At 45.0% G+C, this 14,842-nt stretch overlaps 2 protein-coding genes across 5 annotated transcripts in view; one reads left to right on the forward strand and one right to left on the reverse strand.

The window, feature by feature from the left end:
* The window catches only part of LOC135322094 (ankyrin repeat domain-containing protein 26-like), a 162,921-nt gene that overhangs the window by 49,654 nt on the left and 98,425 nt on the right, over nt 1–14,842 (forward strand). The window lies entirely within an intron of this gene.
* Nucleotides 6,766–14,842, reverse strand: part of LOC135322098 (uncharacterized) — a 31,331-nt gene continuing 23,254 nt past the window's right edge. Inside the window, exons 6-8 of one of the 4 annotated variants that reach the window (XM_064489641.1) lie at nt 13,645–13,786; nt 10,609–10,724; nt 6,766–7,386 (exon numbers count right to left, since the gene is read on the reverse strand). In XM_064489641.1, the coding sequence (XP_064345711.1) occupies nt 13,732–13,786 (55 nt within the window). In that variant the 3' untranslated portion in view covers nt 6,766–7,386; nt 10,609–10,724; nt 13,645–13,731. Of the gene's footprint in view, nt 7,387–7,928; nt 10,725–13,081; nt 13,322–13,644; nt 13,787–14,842 lie in introns of those variants that run through there. The other 3 variants (XM_064489640.1, XM_064489639.1, XM_064489642.1) reach the window with 3 other exon arrangements.

Genomic DNA, 14,842 nt, shown 5'->3' on the forward strand with positions numbered 1-14,842 from the left:
GTTGCACATTTTCTTTGTGTTTACTGCCCATATATGTTTCTTCCATTTTGAAATTTCTGTTCATGGCTTCTGCTCATTTTTCAGTTGGGATATGAGTACTTTAAACTGGTATGTAGGAAGAGTCATTTTTCTAAAAAAAATAATCTTTATTCTAAATTTAGGATTCTATTCCCAAATAGAGTTGGCACATATAATTTTATATATTATTATTCTTACTCTAGGAAAATCTTCTTTGCATCTGAAATTCAGAGGATATTAATGGGCAACCATGTTCCTAACCTTCAAAAAATTATAATCTTGAATTCAAAAATTTTCAACTAACTCAACCATTGCGGTGGCAGCAGGGCAGCGGCAAGCGGCAGCGGAAGGGCAGCGGAGGCGGCGGCAAGCAGCGGCGGCGGCAGGGCAGCGGCGGCGGCGGCAGGGCAGCGGCGGCGGCAGGGCAGCAGCAAGCGGCAGCGGAAGGGCAGCGGAGGCGGCGGCAAGCAGCGGCGGCGGCAGGGCAGCGGCGGCGGCGGCAGGGCAGCGGCGGCGGCAGGGCAGCAGCAAGCGGCAGCGGAAGGGCAGCGGAGGCGGCGGCAAGCAGCGGCGGCGGCAGGGCAGCGGCGGCGGCGGCAGGGCAGCGGCGGCGGCAGGGCAGCAGCAAGCGGCAGCGGAAGGGCAGCGGCGGCGGCGGCAGGGCAGCAGCAGCAGCGGCGGCGTCAGGGCAGCGGCGGCGGCGGCAGGGCAGCAGCAAGCGGCAGCGGCAGGGCAGCGGCGGCAGCAGCAGGGCAGCAGTGGCGGCGGCGGCAAGCAGCGGCGGCAGCGGCAGGGCAGCAGCAAGCGGCGGCGGCAGGGCAGCGGCGGCAGCGGCAGGGCAGCAGCAGCAGCGGCGGCGTCAGGGCAGCAGCGGCGGCGGCAAGGCAGCAGCGGCGGCGGCAGGGCAGCGGCGGCGGCGGCAGGGCAGCAGCAGTGGCGGCGGCAGGGTAGCGGCAAGTATGTGTAGAAAGCCCATTCTAGAAGGCATGGGGTGAGTTTCTTGCATTCTGTGTCAAGCGGTACAATGGGAACTGTAAGCAGACTGTACACTGTATCCCTAGAGTAACCACTGTAATCATAGTGCCAAGAGGTGTCCTGAAGTAAATAAACAGAATTCTAAAAAATGTCCAATTAATCCACACAAACAGACACACACACACACACATAAGAGAAAAGAAACGGAAACAGAAGCAGATGGGACAAATACAGAGCTAAATACAAAAAAGACAGATATAAGGCCAACCATAGGTTACATAATTATATTTATATTAAATATAATTAATTATATTTATAGTAAACGATTACAGTTTATATATATTTATATAATTTATATTTAATTTATTTATATAATTTAATTACATTTATATTAAACTATATTAAATTATAAGGTTATTTAACACATGACTAACACTCCACTTTATAAGCCTAAACTAAACTGTAAAGCAAATCAGCCTCTTTTTTTTTAAATTATAGTTTTTTTGGGGGGAGGAGGGAAGGGAGAGGTAATTAGGTTTATTTAATTATATAGTTTATTGGAGGTACTGGGATTAAACCCAGGACCTTGTGAATGCTAGGCATGCACTCTGTCACTGAGCTATACCCTCCCCCAACTAACAATCCAAAAAGGCAGAGATTAGATAAAATCTAATTACACTGGATTTTAAAAAAAGCAATGCTGCCTGCAAGAGATACAAAACTCACAGTCTGAAAGTGAATGGATGGGAAGAGAAATGTGACAGGTGACCTGGAGGGAAGGGAAAGGAAAGACTCACTAATATCCCAGGTGGAAAATGAGGTTCACAAGTAGGATGTTAACAGTGAGACAGAGAAAAACCACTGTAAAGAAGAGCAGAACCTGTGCCTTAACTGGTTGTGGGGTGAAGAGAGCATAAGGGTAACACCCTTAAGGCAACTGGGTGACCGTGGTGATGAAGTGGAGTCAAGAAAAACAGCAGAAGCAAAGAGGGCGTCGTACTAAAGCTGTGTGAGCCATCAGCCCAGAAGTGGCAGCTAAAGTTGTCACGCGGTGCGGGATCCGTCTGCGAGGAGACAAGAGGAGCCAAGTGCTCAGGCCAGAGCCACGAGGGACACTCATATGTAAGCGGCCAACAGCAGAAGAGTTCAGCGGGAGACCCAGAGGAGCAACTGTGGAAAGGAGGCTTCCCAGCCCAGCAATCCTCTGGTTTGGGGCACAGAGAACAAATTCCCCAAAGAGCCCAGTGCCCTGGGACCCTGCTGCTGAGGGAGACCCAGCGGTACTAACCTAAGAAGGCACCTGGGATATTGTGATGTATGAAGAAATGCATCTGTGCCCTGGTTCCTGGCACAGAGCTTCTTAAACCCCCGAGACTTCCGGAGTGCTAGGAGCAATAGGAGTGTCTTTTGTTACTTGTAACAAGCACCTGTCAGCCGTAACAGAGTTTATGCTAATGACGTAACTCTTGGAAGATGGGGGCTGGTTGCCAGAGGAACCAGTTATGTGATTAGAGAATTAGGACTTGTAGCCACAGATCCCCCAGTCTCTGGCGAGGGGAGAGGGATTTGAGATTGCGCTAATCACCAAAGGCCAATAATTTAACCAACTAGGCCTACGTGATGGAACCTCCATAAAATCCCCAGAGAGCTTCCAGGTTGACGAACACATCCAGGGCTGGAGAGGGGCACCTCAAACTCCATGGGGACGTAAGCTCCTGTGCTCAGGATCCTACTTTGCCCCAAGTAACTCTTCATCTGGCTGTTCATTTTGGGGGGGATGTGGGAGGGGTAGGTAATTAGGTTTATTTACTTATTTAAATGGAAGCACTGGGGATTGAACCCAGGACCTCGTGCTTGCTAGGCACGGACTCTACCACTGATCTACACCCTCCCCCCTTGGTTGTTCATTTGTATCCTTTATAATAAACCTGTGATGGTAAATAAAGTGATTCCCTGAGTTCTGTGAGTTAGAGCAAGTTAAGACTGAGGAGGGAGTCATGGGAACCACCGATTTATAGCTGGTTGACCAGAAGTTCAGGTGACAATTTGAGACTTGTGACTGGCATCTGAAGTGGTGGGCAGTCTCGGGAGACTGAGTCCCTAACTACTCTGCACAGAATTGGAGAATTGTTGGAATGGGGGAAAAAAACTTCCTCTATTCCTGTGAGTAGAAGAAACAGTTTTGCAACTGTAGAGAATTTAATCTTGCCCAAGGAGAGGTCTGATCTTTGCCCTCAGCTCTTGGGAGTTAATCGCTAAGACCCTGCAATGTCCTCCAGGATAAGAGTGGCTTCTTTTTTCACTGGGGGTCCTTGGGCTGCACCAGAAAGTCTAGCAATTTGATTTATGGGTCACAGGCATCAGGTCAACCTCCAGAGCGGCTGGAGACTGAGGTCAGCAGTCAACCATGCCTAGTGACCAATCCCCCCCAAAAAATCTGGACGCCATGACTTAGGTGGGCTTCCCTGGTTGGCAGTACTCTACATGGTCACACGTGGTGGCTGGGAGAATTCAGCACTGTCCACAACTCCACTGGGAGAGGACAGATGGACATGCTGTGTGAGGGGCTCTCCTGGACTCTGTCCCAAGTATCTTTTTCTTGGCTGATTTTAATCTGTGTACTTTTGCTGTAATAAACCGTGACTGTGAGTGTAACATTCTGTGAGTCCTTCTAGAGAATTATCAAACCTGAGGGTGGTCTTGGGACCCTCCAAATTTACCATTGCTGTCAGAAGGGAGGGTGGCTCTGTGGGCTGCTCGCTAACTTCACGCTGGCTGACAGACAACAAGGGGCAATGGAGCAGATCAGCAAAAAGGATGGACTTCAGGGCAGGACTGCTTGAGTTCAACTACAGGCTCTGCCACTAAATGAGTGACCCTGGGAAAGCTATTTAACCTCTCTGTGCCTCAGTATTCTCATCTGTTAAATGGAGACGATAATAGTGTATGTCTCTTAGTTATGTGGTTTACATGCGTTAACGTGTGTAAACTATGCCTGGCATATAACAGCACTGTATAAAGGTAACTATTTTATTTAAGGAGAAAAAGACTGTAAATCAATATTTTAAAATCTATTAAGAAAGGGAAAACAATCTAAAGGACACAAAAAAGAGGGGGTGGCCAGGGTCTGTGCCTGGGTGTCGGTGGGGTGGGGAGCCCTAGTGCACTGCACAGTGCCAGTGACACCGGCCCATCCCCTCCGGGACTGGCCAGAGGAAGGAAGTGCTGACAGGGCCCCGCAGAGGCTGAAGGGGCTGAGAGCAGAAACTCTCCACCCTCAAGAGGCTCAGGGCTCCTTGAAGAATGTCAGGTCTCACAGCGCTACCTGAGCAGCGGCCCAGGCGGGTGGACCCGAAGGCAGGACCAGAACCGGGGTGGAGGCCATGCAGGCTGGCCCAGGAGACCCTAAGACCCACACAAAGGCCATGGCACAGAGAAGGCGCCAGGCAGACAGCCTCTTTGATGCCAGAATGCACCACAGGAGCAGGAGAGCAGCAGTCAGGCTTCGCCACAGAGCACAGGGCCTGGCTCAGTGATAGGCTCTGGGTCAGCACTTCCCCAACAGAGCTAACTGGGACGGGACGGGACGGGGTGGGGTGGAACAGAATAGAAGGGAATAGCCCAGAACAGAGCAAACCAGAAAAGATATAATTCTGCACCCTAGAGGCCATGCCATTTTCACCAAACACAGGGAAGAAGAGGAGAGAGATGGAAGAAACACTAAGGCCGTAAAATTAGCAAAACTTGGTGACTGAGTGAGACAAGTGGAAGGCAGGGAGAAGTCAAGGACAAACCTCAGGTTCCTGCCTTGCCTGGTGGGATGGTACCATTTCCTGAGATGGGAAACAGGGAAGAAGAAACAGAAACCAGGAGTTCAACTTTGTACACATTAAACGTGAAGTCCTACGAGGCAGCCAGGGACGATGCTGATCACGTCGTGGGCAAAGGGGGTGGGAGCTCTGGGAGGAGGCCTGGGCTTGGGTGTAGACGAGGGCGTCACCTGTAGACTCACCAGTATCCACCTAAGAGTGGATGAAACCACCCCCAGAGGCCCCACAGAAACATCAGCATCTAAGAGGTAAGAAGATGGAAAGAGAAACCACAGAAGAGGTTGAGAAGCTGTAGGGAAGCACTGTCCCCGGCATGAAGGAGGGAGGACTAACCTCACTGAGTGTCATAAACAAAGTCTATTCCAAGCACTTTACCTACATTAGTTCATTTAATGCTACATCTATACTAGAAAGGAGAAAACAGGCAGAGAGGTTCAAGGACTTGCCAAAAACTGGCATTCAGATTCAGCAGTCTGGTCTGAGTGCTCTCACCCAGAACATGGGGCTGCCTTTCAGACAGAAGAAGGAGACAAAAAGTACAGCTGAATTCAGCACAGCCATCAAAAAGCATCTCCTGACTTCAGCCTCAGCAAAGTCACCTGGGACCTTGGCCAGAAAAGTTTTATTTAAGTGGGAAGAGAGGATTCTGGACACAAGAAAAAATGAGAAACAGGAGGTAGAAACAGCAAGAGCGAGGAACTCACTTCGGGAGATGAAGGAGACCAGGAGAGAAAGGAAAGGATGTTCTGGTTCACAAATGGTAATGGTTTCTAGGGTTGGAGACACTGACAGTGGTTGTAAGGACCAGAGAAAAGAACTCAGAGAGGGGAGAGCTGGGTCTCCGGAATGAGACGTAGGAGAGCAGGAGCTCTGGGGCTGCGGGGATTCCGGCCAGGGCACAGGGTCCTTCACCATCCAAAATCAGTGAGGAAGGTGGGGGGGCTGGGAAGACCTCACACCGAGTCATGCTAGGGAATAAGACGTTCAACTGTTTGCTGCCAAACTAGCAGAGACACCTAAAGGGAAAGACAGAAACTTAAACAATGGGCAGTTCATCTGTTCCTCAATCTCGATACCTTAGATTAAAATCGGGACTTCTGTAAACTTGGAGGAATCTTCCTGCCCCCTCACAGAAGAAGTAATATTCATATTTTCACTTTCTTTTAACTGGAATTTAGCATTTTCTGCCGTTACCCATGGGCCACAAAGCACAGAGGAGTTAAAACTTCCCGCAACTTTGACATTGATAGAAAACAGTCACATCATTGGGAAGCTGAGCCCGTGGTGGTTCTGGTCACCTGGGGAACTGAGAGTTTCGCCTTGGGGCTGACACTCAACTCTGAGGGATGAGTTGAAGCCCTGCAGAAACTGTGTTGTTAGTGATCGTTAAGAATTTTGTCCACTCTTTCAGTGCTGCTCACACTTACATGTGCAGAAGGATGTCCAGAGCTTGTTAGGCAAAGATTCTCAGGCCCCACCCACAGTTAACTAGTCCAGCCGGTGTGGCTGGGGCGTGCCATTCGGTATATCTAACAAGCTTCCAGGAGAAGCCCTCATCCTGGGACCACGCTGTCAGCAACAGTACTGCCCGGCCTCAGTCATAAGAAGGCCCCTCAGGGAAATGTCTTTAGAAAAAAGTGCCTTAAAAAGCTAAGTTTTCTTTGGAAATAACAATATGTTTCTCCCTTATGGCCAGCACAAACCATGGGCTGTCTCTGCCTTTTTGCTGGGCTACCAGGAAGCGCACAGTTAGTGACTCTTGCTGGAATCTCTCCCTTGTACATCACGTGTTTCAACAAAGAATATGCCTTGCATCATTGCTTGTAATATGAAATTTGGAAACTACAAGAATGTCCATAAAATGGAGGGGGGAGTATATTATATGTTCCATGCATATCATGGAGCATTATGTATGTTGTTTAAAAAAAACATACCAATATGGTACCATCTCTTGGACATTTTAATCAGGGGGGAAAAGGGTAGAGTAATATGTATAATAAGTGTCTGGCCACTGTATCTCTGTGTAGTGAGAGGCTGTGGCGTTCCACCCAAATCCCCCTGGAGTACCAAGGTACTTCTCCCAGCTGCTAGGAGATGGCTGGCTGTTGCAGGCTTGAGACCTTTTGAGAATTTCCCTTGGTCAAAGAGAGCCACTCCACCCAAGGTTACATGCCCTCCCTGGGGCAGCCTACAACCAAAGACCGATTGATTTCAGAATACAGTGGCCTCCTTGCCTCCATTCAGGACAACACTGAGGAGCTTCCCAACTCCAGAGCATCTTCTAAGATCAGCTGATGCCTCTGTTCAACAACTCCCTCTGCCCACTCTGCTTCCTTCACTGACTTACAGGTGTTCCAAGAGCCTCCCTAGGAAACCTCCTGCTTGCAGATCTCCAACCCCAAGTCCGCTTTCCTGAGAACCCAGCACATGACAGAGCATATGTGGTTGAAGTGCATATATTTTTTCTAGAACACTTTCCCCAAGAAGGGAAAGTAGGCTTGTTAATGTCATACTTACCTGGTACTCAATCATTTTCTGTTGTTCGTGGAAAAAGATCTGTGGCCTGTGAAGATAGATTGGAGGGAGGAGGATGGAGAAGGAGAGAAGAGAGCTGTGAGAGACCAGGCTTGTTTTAGGACTTGCAAATTCCCTACGGAACTCCTGCACAAAAGCCCGTGCTTTAAGTCATTGTGGTAGAAGGAAAACATGGTGCCATTCAACCCAGAATGTGGATGCGCAGAACAAACTTCCCAGGAAGCAAAAGCCACTACCATGTTAGAACTGGAAATTATTAAAAGCCAAAAATCCTTCAAACTTATACCACTGGTCCCAAGTATATACCAGAAAAGGGGCTTCCATCTCTGTTATGATAATACCACAAAGAACACAAAGCAAAGCAAAGTCACTGTATAACTTCAAGAAAACTTATGGTTACTTAAACTGTGGTACACATAATTACTGAAAGTCTAAACCTTGATATTAACCCAGCAGATTATTATTTTTTTGTCTTTTCAATAAATGGTTTTATTTTTAATTTTTTTTACATTTTTTTATTGAGTTATAGTCATTTTACAATGTTCTGTCAAATTTCAGTGTAGAGCACAATTTTTCAGTTATACATGAACATACATATATTCATTGTCACATTGTTTTGTTTTTTTTTTTGCTCTGAGCTACCACAAGATCTTGTATATATTTCCCTGTGCTATACAGTATAATCTTGTTTATCTATTCTACATATGCCTGTCAGTATCTACAAATTTTGAAATCCCATTCTGTCCCTTCACCCAGCAGATTATTCAGTGTTGTCATTAAAAAATAATGTTCAGCCGCTGACAACAAACAACTCAAGATGTTTAATTAAAGAAATAACTGTAATGGCTTAAATTGTTTTTAAAAGGGCAAGTCATAGGTTAAGAGTATAAATAAATACTTTGATGTACTTGAACGTTTAATGTTAGAACTATATTAAAATTACCAGTGGAATAACTCTTGGTTTTTAAAAATTATATCTTTTGTGGCGATTCTCACTGAAGTAACCGGGCACGGTGTCATCCTGACTGGAAAAGCCTGCCAGCACCCAGATTCTGATCGCTACCACTCATTCTCACCAGAAAGAACTAGAGCTCCTTGGAAAATGTCTGAGTCCATCATCTGGAACAAAGAATACAAGGTGCACCTTTACAATCTTGAGTGTCAGAAAGCAAGGACCCTTCCTCAGGGGATAGGTCCAGGCAAGGGGGTGAGTAGAGGTCAGCCTCAAGGGGCTCCAACCTTGCAAGCAGTAGCGCTGGAGAAAACTGGCCATATCTACCCAAGTTAAACACACGAATATGGCCTCGTAGTTCCGTATGAATGCATATGTTCACAAAGCTTTAGTCTATAAAAACTATAAATATGTAGTGATAATCAAAAATCACAATATTAAAATTTTCCTTTTAAAATAACTGGTACTATAACTAGATAAGACTACTATAACTTGGAGGTTCCCTATTTCCAAAAAATACACATATTAGGAAATACGGAACTAAATTCATACAAAACATTAATAAAGAACATTCAAGCTTTTCACTCACAGTAGTGAGAAACCTTATAAATAGGTCTGAATATACTGTGCTAGTAAGCTACAGCCTGGCATTGAAAATCCACATCCAGGAGCAACAAGAGGTCTGACTTGTGGCTGGTGGGACTGCAATTTGGTTCAATCATTTTGGAAAACTGTTTGGCCATATCTGCCAAAGCTGAATGTAGAATCCCCATGACCCAGCAGTCCCACCCCTGGGAATATACTGGAGAAATAAATGCATAGTGTGCAATGAAGACTTGAATAAGAATGTTCATGGCAGCTTTGATCATAGTAAGTCACAACCGGAAACTGCCCAGGAGAACTAGATAATTGTGGCGTGTCCATATAATGGAATACTATTCAACAATAAAAAGGAATGAACTGCTGATATCCATGCAATCCATGTGGATCTCACAGATATTATGTCCAATGAAAGAAGTCAAACTTAGGAAGAATATACTGGATAATTCCATTTCTAGGGAGTTCCAGAACAGGTAAAATTATGGTGAGAGAGTCAGAACGTGGGAAGGGGATGGATATTACTGAGATGGGGTAGGATGGAGCCTGCTAGCGTAGGGGGTCAGCCAACTTTTTATTTGAAAGACCAGACAGTAAATATTTTTGGCTTTGTGGGTCCTATGGAGTTTGCCACAACTATTCAATTCTGCTGTTCCAGCATGAAAGCAGCCACTGATAATGATACAGCAGTGAATGAGTACAGCTGTGTTCCAATAAAACTTTAATTACAAACAGAGATGGCAGGCCAGATTTGCCTCATGGGCAATTATATGTCAACCCCAGCTCTAAGGTGGTGGAAACGTTGCTCTAAATGATAGTTACATGAATGTGTGTATGTATTTAAAAATCCATCATGTTGCATATTTATTATTTGTATGTTTTGCTCTATGTCTTTTATACCTCAGTAAAAGAGACAAGGAAAAGAAAGGCAAAAAGCAAACGGCAAGACATAGACAAAATAACTCCTACATCCACCAGAACTGACTCACACCTTTGAGGGCAGGAAAACCATCCCACCACTGCGCGGGCAACAAGAGTTTGTTTCCTGATTGGCATTCTTGAGCTGTGGCCCTGATGACTGGCAACTCAAACAGTGACAGCCTCACAGCTGATTCCCACCAGATCCAGGCTTTGCCCACTGAGAAATAGTCTAGGAGCACAACTTTTAAAACAGAGCAACTCATACCTCTCCTCTGCAAAAAGAGGAGATTGTAATCTTCCCATGGGACAGAGAAGAGCTTTTCTTGAATACAGTGACATTCATAATGTTTGACTATCCTGGTGTCCTCTCCTGGAAAAACAGGTCTAGCCAATTACTCTCCTAAGGTTTCTTTACATAATGATGATTAATCCCTCCAAACTTAGTGACTGCCAAAGTCTCACAGCTGATCACAGATCAAGGAAAATTAACTAGAAGAGATCGAGAAAAACTGGCCACAACTGGAATAACAGCCTTGAATTATATACTTTCATGTGTCAGGTAAGCGTGGGAACTTAAAAATGACTTATTCCAACTGTCACGTAAATGTAAAAGGCCGTCAGTGTCCCTCAATACTAAAAGCCTGTTACTGAGAGTCTTTGCTCTGGCAAGAGATTTGGACCCTGGGTGACTCCTTCAGAAGAAGATCCCCTCTCCTGGACCAGAGGGCCTTTTACCTGGCCCATTAGGCCCTCAAGCTCCATCTCTCAAAGGGAACTCACCCTCAGCTGCAGCCACTGACAGAGGCTTCTGCAGGTGTGACTGAGGTCCTGCGGCCCCAAGGAGAGCCCTGCTGTCCAACAAGGTGGTGGGACCCAAAGGTGTACACTCAGGACACCTGAAGATAAGCAGACCCAATGGTGAGAAGTCATCCAGCAGCCCCCAGTCCTCTGGGGCCAGGGAGGAAGAAGCCTGCAAGAGGGCTGAGCAGCAGACATATCTGAGTGATGGCTGTGCTCTGGGTTTGAGGGAGGGGCAACTTCTGGTAAGACCCTGAGCCTACAAGTCACTTGGACAGATGTCTGAAAGCCAAGCGATTCCTTTAACTGACTGAAGGAATCTAGGACAGTTTACCTCCCTGGGCCTCATTTTCCTCACCTGTGAAAACAGGAATGATAAATAGTAATTTTAAAAAGCCCATCCTGGTGGGGAGGGCATAGCTCAGCAGTAGAGTGTATGCTTGGCATGCAGGAGGCCCTAGGTCCAATCCCCAGTACCTCCATCATAAAATAAATAAAGCTAATTACCTACACCCTGCACCCACAATAAAAGGTAGAAATTAAAAAAAAAAAAAAAAAGCCCTTCCTTAGAGGCTTTCCAAAAGTTATCTCATTTAACACAAACTCAGGAGCAGTTGAAAGGGGCTGAGTTATGAATAACAAAAGACACATTTATCCCTTTTATCACTTAGGAAATTCCAAGGGTTTCAGGAGCTCTGTGCCAAAAATAGGACTGAAGACCACATACATATTTCTTATCATAAATCACAGTATCACACAGACTAAAATAAAAAGGACAAGAAACAGTAATTGGGTGCATATGGTGAAACTATGGAGAATTTTTTTTTCAATTTCCCTCAACAACAAGGTAAAATTATTGTAGTGAGTTTTCTTTTCTCATTAAAAAGTAGATGATTCTGGTGGATAATCTGGATAATTCCACCAGATAATCTGATGGAAGATGAAGCCAGTCATCTGTCCTGCTAGTCAGTCTTGATAAGCGGTACCACCACGCAGTCAGTCACCCAACAGCAGCATGGCAGGCATCTGAAGGGATAGCATCTCCTTCCCTGCGTGATAGTGACTCATACATCCTCATCACCACACGCTGACATTTGAACTCAAAAGCTGTGTTACTATATAGATACCATCATCTGGATGCTGTCAGGCACAAAGCATGGGTCCAGTTCAATGTGCATTTGTTTTTTGGTTGTTTTTTTAACTTAAGTATAGTCAGTCACAATGTGCCAATTTCTGCTGTACAGCACAATGTTCAATGTGCATGTTTTTGACTTCCAGAAGGAATATCCAAAAACAAACAAACAAACAAAAAAGACAATCTCAAATGGCCAAGCCAGAGCTACAGATTAGAATTTTGTCCTGGTGTGTGTCTGGTTTCAAAATTTCAGACAATACTTTCCCATTGTATGAATGTTTTGGCTTCAGATTATTTCTATGATTCCATTTAATTCGAGTTCAAAAACAGGCAAAACTAATCCATTGTATTGGACCTGGGATGGCAGTGGGTTTTGACTGATAAGGCTTCAGGGTGCTAGAGATATCTTAATCTAGGTTGTGTGTACACAGTTCTCTTCAATGTAAAAATTCACTGAGCTGTGCCGTTAACATAAGCATACTTAAATGTATGTATGTTATGCCTGGAAATGATCTGGCAAAATGTTTATTGCATAAGTAAAATGAAATAATCTGGATTCAAACTTAAAAATTTTTTCAAATGGAGCCACATACTGCCCCTTGACCAGGTATGAATATTCCCTTTAATTCAATTTCAAAAACAGACAACATTAATCAGTGATGTTAGAACTGGGAGACTGGTCCCATGGCAGCGTAGTGGCTGGGAGCGGGTATCATGGGGCTTTCCGGATGTTACAATCTCCTGTTTTCTGATAAACACATTACCCTGGGGTGTTCCCTTTGTGACAATTCATTGAGTTGTATGTATATTTATGCATACTTTTGTATGCATCTTATACTTCAATTAAAGGTTTATGTTAAAAACTTTAAAAAGAAATATTACTTGCTCCCAAACCTGGCACTAGGCATAGTGTAGGTGATGAAGGAAACTACAAGAAAAAGAAAATGCCTGACTCCTTACCCATGCGTGTGGGTCCTGCATCGAAGAAATTACCTGGCTTTGATTCTGTGCAGTGGAAAAATAGGAAATGTCTGCTCTAAAAATGAAAGCCTGACATGTATGGTTTCTGAAAGATGTTACCTGCCTCACCTCTCCACTTCCTTTGTTTCTTCAGATGCTATTCTCACTGTGCTTTGTCTGAAGATTGCCTAAGGATTGAATGTACTACTTAAAACAATCAGGGGTGGAGGGGTGGGAGGGTGCAGCTCAGTGGTGGAGCACCTGCCTGGCATGCATGAGGTCCTGGTTCAATCCCCAGTACCTCCATTAAAAATAATAAATAAACCTAATTAACCCCCCCAAAGGGAAAAAAAAACAATTAAAAGACTGTTTCAGCATTTCACCCTTTTATTAAGCTAATGATCAAATCTTATTTTCCTTTCATTTGTGATTTTGTCCTGGTCCATCTTAATCACCAGTACTTTGACTTTAATTTCAGTGAAGAGCAGTTGCTAAAAGTAGCTTTTTGCTTTTGTCATCGTTATTGTGGTATTAGGTTTATTGAACGGTTCTACCAGGATTTTATAAGGCACGGGTTCACGGAAGTCAAACATGCCATGCCTAAAAAATCCAGAACAAAGTAAAAAGATTCTTAGAACACGATAACTTCCAGAACTAGTTTCTTTTCCTTCTGTGAGTCATCTTTTTTTCCCTAGCTTTACTGAGATATAATTGTGTAAGTTTAAGGTGTTCAATCCCCTGATTTGATACATGTATATACTGCAAAATGATTACCACATTAGGGTGAGTTAACATCTCCATCACTTCACGTATTTATCTTTTGTGTGTGTGTGTGGTGAGAACATTATTTTTAAGGATTTTCAAACACTCTCAAGGTTTACCCCTTCAGCAAAATCTTTTACAGTATCAGTTTAGATACTTACTCAGTAAGCTTTTTGTTTCCTGACCACAGGCAAAGGAACATCCATCCTAGCTGCCATGAAGTCAGAACAGATTTCTAGAAACCAGGCTCACACTTGGGATGCTGTCACAGATGGATATGTCATTACATTTTCCAGAAAGAGCCTTAAAGGAAGCATTAGGAGAAATATGCATTAAATCCTTGGCAAGAGCAAGAGAAGCCACATCTTTAATAACATGTTATTTTACAGAAGTTGAACGCTTAATCCTTTCAAAGCACTTTCATTAATGTGAGAAACAATACAAAAAGGGGCAGGGAGGTTTCCAAAAGAGTTCCGAGGTAGGCTTTGGCCCTGAGGAACAGGAGGGAACTGGCTGCTCATCAGATGGGGTATGTCCTATGGGTGAAGTGTGTTCCCACTGTGCAAGGTTGCAGCCTCAAATCCTTGACTCTCCCACTGCCTTCCTCTGCACTTTACAAGCCTCAACACCAACTCCCTTTAAGCCTCCTAATCGTAGACACACCTGGTGTCTCCAATCTACAGCTCCCGGGCGTCCTTATAGCTATGATATCCCCATATGTCCAAATATGACCGTCAAAGACCACTAGTCAGTGACTACAAAGGTCACTGATTCGTTCTGATTGCAGAACGGTGAATAACACAGATCCCAGTTGGGGAACCCACACTGATCTCCAATGATAGCCCAATGACTGGGGATCAATCAGTGATTCCCACTGTCCCACCTCCCCTGAAAATTATGACAGTCTCAGTCACTGATACCCTCATTGATCCGTCTATTCCACATACCCTATCTACAAAAGTCCCGTCACTGATACCCTCAGATCCCCCATCGATGAGCCAAAGGAAGTCTCAATCACTATTAGCCTAAAAGTATTTCTCCAAACATTGATCCTCATTGACCACCCTCATCACTGAACCTCAGAGTTTCCACAATCACCAGTTCCAGGTACCCAACGTTATTTAGAACTTCCGATCACTGACTCCCTCAGTATTCTGATCACTGAGCCGCAACGCCATTCATATCAGTGTCTTTGAGGAAACTCACCTGGCCTCAGATCCCGTAAGACCACTATAAATTGACCCCCACGCACTCTTGTCAATCAAGAACTCTCATTTATTGATTCCCGCAGATCTCCCAACCCATTTTCTTCAGACACAGCCACTGACTCCCACAAATCCGCCACCACAGACTCCCCAA

Source organism: Camelus dromedarius, chromosome 9 (assembly GCF_036321535.1).
Source record: "Camelus dromedarius isolate mCamDro1 chromosome 9, mCamDro1.pat, whole genome shotgun sequence".
Taxonomy (NCBI): Eukaryota; Metazoa; Chordata; class Mammalia; order Artiodactyla; family Camelidae; genus Camelus; species Camelus dromedarius.